A 4,561-nucleotide genomic window follows, 5' to 3' on the forward strand; every position below is an offset into this window, starting at 1 on the left:
CCCCCCCCCGAAAAAAAATAGTTAGCAACCCAGAACAGTCCAGTGGAGCCTGAGTGGTGGGTGTTGCCTTCTGACAAACTTCCGGTGATGTCAGAGGGTGTGTGGCATATGCAAATAAGTTATGCTAATGAGTTATCCTAATGAGCTCCTGCACCTCTTTTTCTACGAAATGACCCCTGGATGTCACTTTCTGGATTAGAAACCACAGGTGTAAAATAAACTGGATGCGTACCTATGTCTGTCCACACCACTACCCTTCTTACCAAGTGGCAGAGCCATCTTTGCCCCCCCCCAGGCAGAGATACACATTACAGTAATGAGGTGTCTGTGGTCTACTACCCAGTCACCTGTTTGGGAGGGGAAAGAGACGGGACTCAGCCTCACAGTCTCTCTGTTCCCACAGATGACTACTGTGCCCACCAGCACTCACAGCCCTCCTTGTTCTGTGCAGCAACCCAGGCCTAGGAATTGTCTATATCAGAGGGGGTCGAACTCATTTGTTAATGCTGGCCAGATCTGACACAGATGTCACTTTGTCGGGCTGAGCCATGTGTGCCATAAAATGCAACACAAGGTACCGGAGATATAAACTTTCTAAAGGTGGTTCCAGATGCCTCTGTCTGAGGTGAATCTGGAATCACTTCACTCTCCCACGCATAGGAGAGATGGGCTCGTATTTCTACCTGTATCGGAAGAAGTGAGCAGTGGCTCACGAACGCTCATGGCCCTGCCACAAATTTTGTTAGTCGTCAGGGTGCTCCTGGACTCTTGCTCTTTTCCACTAATAAAAAACCTCTCCATGTTGAAATAATGTGTTGATTTCAGACCGGACAAAACCCACTCAGTGCTAGTGGTAATAATGAAGCAGTTAAAGAAGCATAGGGGGGTGGGGTTAATGTGAAGAAAGGCAGCCAGCGGGGTGGGAGGGGAGAGAGGGAGACATGTTGAACTGGAACATCTGGAACCCTAAACGTATGTTTAACTACTTCGCCATCGACTTCCAGTCATTAAACGAGTCCAATCCAAGTGTTGTCATTCCTAATCAGGGTCTCTTCGAAAGAAAATAAAACCCCAGATAGACACAGAGAAATCTAATCTTAAAAAAAAAAAACACCTTTTCAGAATAAGCCAAAACAATTTCCTTCAAATTTCCCTTTCTCCTTATCCCGAGGCATCTCTCTCCCTTCCTTTCTTTTAACCTGCGTATGTCTGTGAGACCAGATGGCCCATACTAATCAGGTCTCAAAGCAAATGGCAGAGCAGGGCGATCTCAATGTAAAATTGTGCTTGTCAGAAGACCCACCCCCTCACATGAAACTGCCTTATACTGAATCAGACCCCTGGCCCATCAAAGTTCAGACTCGCAGTGGTTCTACTCAGATTAGCAGCAGCTCTCCAGGGTATCAGGCAGAGGTCTTTCCCATCACCTGCTAAGTAAAACTAAAGGTATCCCTTGCTCAAAAGCGAGTCAAATCCGACTCTAGGGGGGCAGTGCTCATCTCCATTTCCAAGCCGAAGAGCCAGCGCTGTCCAGAGACGTTTCCGTGGTCATGTGGCCAGCATGACTAACACCGAGGTGCATGGAACTCTGTTACCTTCCCACCGAAGCGGTACCTATTTATCTACTTGCAAATTCTTGCTTTCGAACTGCTAGGTTGGCAGGAGCTGGGGCCAGAGACAGGTGCTCACTCCGTCTCCGTCACGCAGCACTGGGGTCTCGAACTGCCGAACTACAGACCTTCCGGTCTGCAGCTCAGTGTCTTAACCTCTGAGCCACCTGCTACCAGTGTTCCCTCTAAGCTGAGTTGGTGTGAGCTAGCTCACAGTTTTTTAGCCTCCGGCTCCCACATTTTTGTCTTCGCTCAGTAAGGATGGCTCCAGAGCAAATTAATGTATGCAGTGGCCAAATCACTCACTCACAACTTTAATGCCAGCAGCTCACAAAGTAGAATTTTTGCTCACAGGACTCCACAGCTTAGAGGGAACATTGCCTGCTACCTGATCCTTTTAACTGGAGATGCCGGGGGACTGAACCTGGGACCTTCAGCATACCAAGCAGATGCTCTACCGCTGAGCCAAAGCTACAAACAGAGTAACAAATCTAATCAAGCCCTACCAAAGAGCGGTGGGAGGAGAAAGGAGGGGGGAAAAAATCCAGCCATGCAAATAAGTCGAAAATGGCCTTTGCAAAGAAGAGCAAGCAGCCTTCTCAGAGCTGAGCTCACCCCCACCTTCCCCTCCTGAGATCTTCCCATGTCAGCTGAAGACTACAAGAGGCTGGGCTCTCTTCCAGCCCCATGGAAGGAGGAGGAGGCAGGAGGCCGCGAGAGGGAACACCTGATCCCTTAGGCAGGCGGGGAGGGAGGCAGGGAGGGAGGGGAGTTTTGCCAGTCAAACACACCCAGACACCGCAGCCCTCTTCTGCGAGCAGTGCAAACTCTGCACCCTTTCATGCTGCACTGCTAAATGGCAGAACACTGCTAGGCTTCATCCAGGGGACACACACACACACACCCAGCTTTCCAAACAAGCACACTACAGAAGCACGCAGGACTTCAAGGGGATCCTGAGGCCCAAGCAAGGCAATCCCGCCTGCCTCCAGGTGATCTGCACACAGCTTCAGATGGAAAGATGCTTCTCCCCGATGTAAACACACGGGCAAGCCCTCCCAAGGAAGCCAACGGAGGGGGAGCCGGAATTGGGAGTCTCGTGGGAGACGGCCACGAGAAACATCCCGATCACTCCCATCCCTCCCTCCTTCCCCCCCCTCACTCTTTACCTCCCCCTCCCTTCCAAACTCAGTCAGTTGTAGCAAAGAATAAAGGAAGACGGGGACGGGGAGGAGACCTCAACCAATGGAGGGAGGGAGGCTTGGCTTTGTCTCTCTCCCCACGCACAATTGAGGGAGACGGGCGAAAGCGAGCCACACAGCAGCCCCAGGGAAGGAAGCAGTAGCAGAAGAAGAGACTGGATTTATACCCCGCCCTACACTACCTGAAGGAGTCTCAGAGCGGCTTACAATCTCCTTTCCCCCTTCCCTCCCCACAACAGACGCCCTGTGAGGTGGGTGGGGCTGAGAGAGCTCTCTTGAAAACTGCCCTTGAGAGAACACCTCTGAGAGAACTTGTGACTGACCCAAGGTCACACCAGCAGCTGCATGTGGAGGAGTGGGGAATCAAGCCCGGTTCTCCCCGATTAGAGTCCGGGCTCCTAACCGCTACACCAAACTGGCTCAGTTGCTGGCAGGCCGGATATGAGCCCTGCACAGGACGGTTCCAGCCTGTGGTCTGTATGTTTAACACCCCTGGTCTATGTAATACCCCCCCCTCATTGGACACAGAACATGTGATGCTGCCCTGTATTGCATGAGATCATTGTTTTCCTGATCCAGCCCACTCTGACTGGCAGAGGTCTTTCACATCACCTGCAACCTGACATTTTTACTGGAGATATCAAGGATTGCACCTGGGACTGTCTGCATTCAAAGCAGATGTTCTGTTGCTAGGGAGCCAGCTGTTTGCCATGCAGCTCCTTTGCTGGACCAAGTGCGTTGCAGAGAGCTTACAACACTGGAACACCAGGAATCCTATTTCAGCTGAAGACCAGGTACACATTGCCTTGGCTATATTCCTAATTGTCATTCACTTTTTTAAAACCCACCCTCAGCTCCTGAGAAGAGCACCGGCTCTAAATTCACAGAAAGACACACATTGCCGCAAATTAATTTTACCTGCCGGATCACAGATCTATAGCCAATGCCAGCAGGCTGCTCCAAAGCGAAATGTCGGGGTTTCTTCCTGCTAGCTGTGCTGCCCAGAGAAGACCACATCCTGCTTTGTTCTCAGTCGCTAGAAAGGTCGCGACTCTCTTACCTGATGTAATCAAAGTATTCTTTGTGCTGGTTCCGATAAAAGACTGAAAATTTCAGCATGCGTCCCGCAATCACTTCCGCTTTTTCCAAAAGCTGTGTTAAGTGGACCTTTGAATAATCTGTGAACACAAAACATTCCACTAGCAAGAAAGCAAGGCATCGTCATCTCCAAAGTCCGCCTGGGAAAGCTCAGTGAGACTGAGGTCAGGGAGTACCCCGGAGCTGGCATCACCTTGGGAACTCTCTAAAGAGCGGAGTGGCGTCCCTCTCCTTGCCCTGCGGAGGGGCCCAAACGACACACACTTCACACGAGATGGCCGTGGGAACTTGGGGCCACGTGACAGCTCCAAGGTCCCCCTGGCAACTGCAGGGGCCCAATTTGAACATAAGAACATAAGAGCATAAGAGATGCCAATGTTGGATCAGGCCAAAGGCCCATCCAGTCCAACACTCTGTGTCACACAGTGGCCAGAAATACCAGTGCCATCAGGAGGTCCACCAGTGGGGCCAGGACATTAGAAGCACTCCCACTGTTGACCCCCCCCCCAAGCACCAAGATGACAGAGCATCCCTTGCCCCAGAGCCCCTATCTATACCTTGTGGCTAATAGCCACTGATGGACCTCTGCTCCATATGCTTATCTAATTCCCTTTTGAAGCCGTCCATGTTTGTAGCTGCCACCACTTCCTG

The 4,561-nt window shown here is 51.2% G+C and overlaps 1 protein-coding gene across 1 annotated transcript in view; it reads right to left on the reverse strand.

Moving 5' to 3' along the window:
• Window positions 1-4,561, reverse strand: part of PHYHIPL (phytanoyl-CoA 2-hydroxylase interacting protein-like) — a 175,326-nt gene that overhangs the window by 3,793 nt on the left and 166,972 nt on the right. Inside the window, exon 4 of the mRNA XM_015415295.1 lies at window positions 3,873-3,990. Within this exon, the coding sequence (XP_015270781.1) occupies window positions 3,873-3,990 (118 nt within the window). The remainder of the gene's footprint in view (window positions 1-3,872; window positions 3,991-4,561) is intronic.

The sequence above is a fragment of the Gekko japonicus genome, unplaced genomic scaffold (assembly GCF_001447785.1).
Source record: "Gekko japonicus isolate JY-2015 unplaced genomic scaffold, Gekko_japonicus_V1.1 scaffold1993, whole genome shotgun sequence".
NCBI lineage: Eukaryota > Metazoa > Chordata > Lepidosauria > Squamata > Gekkonidae > Gekko > Gekko japonicus.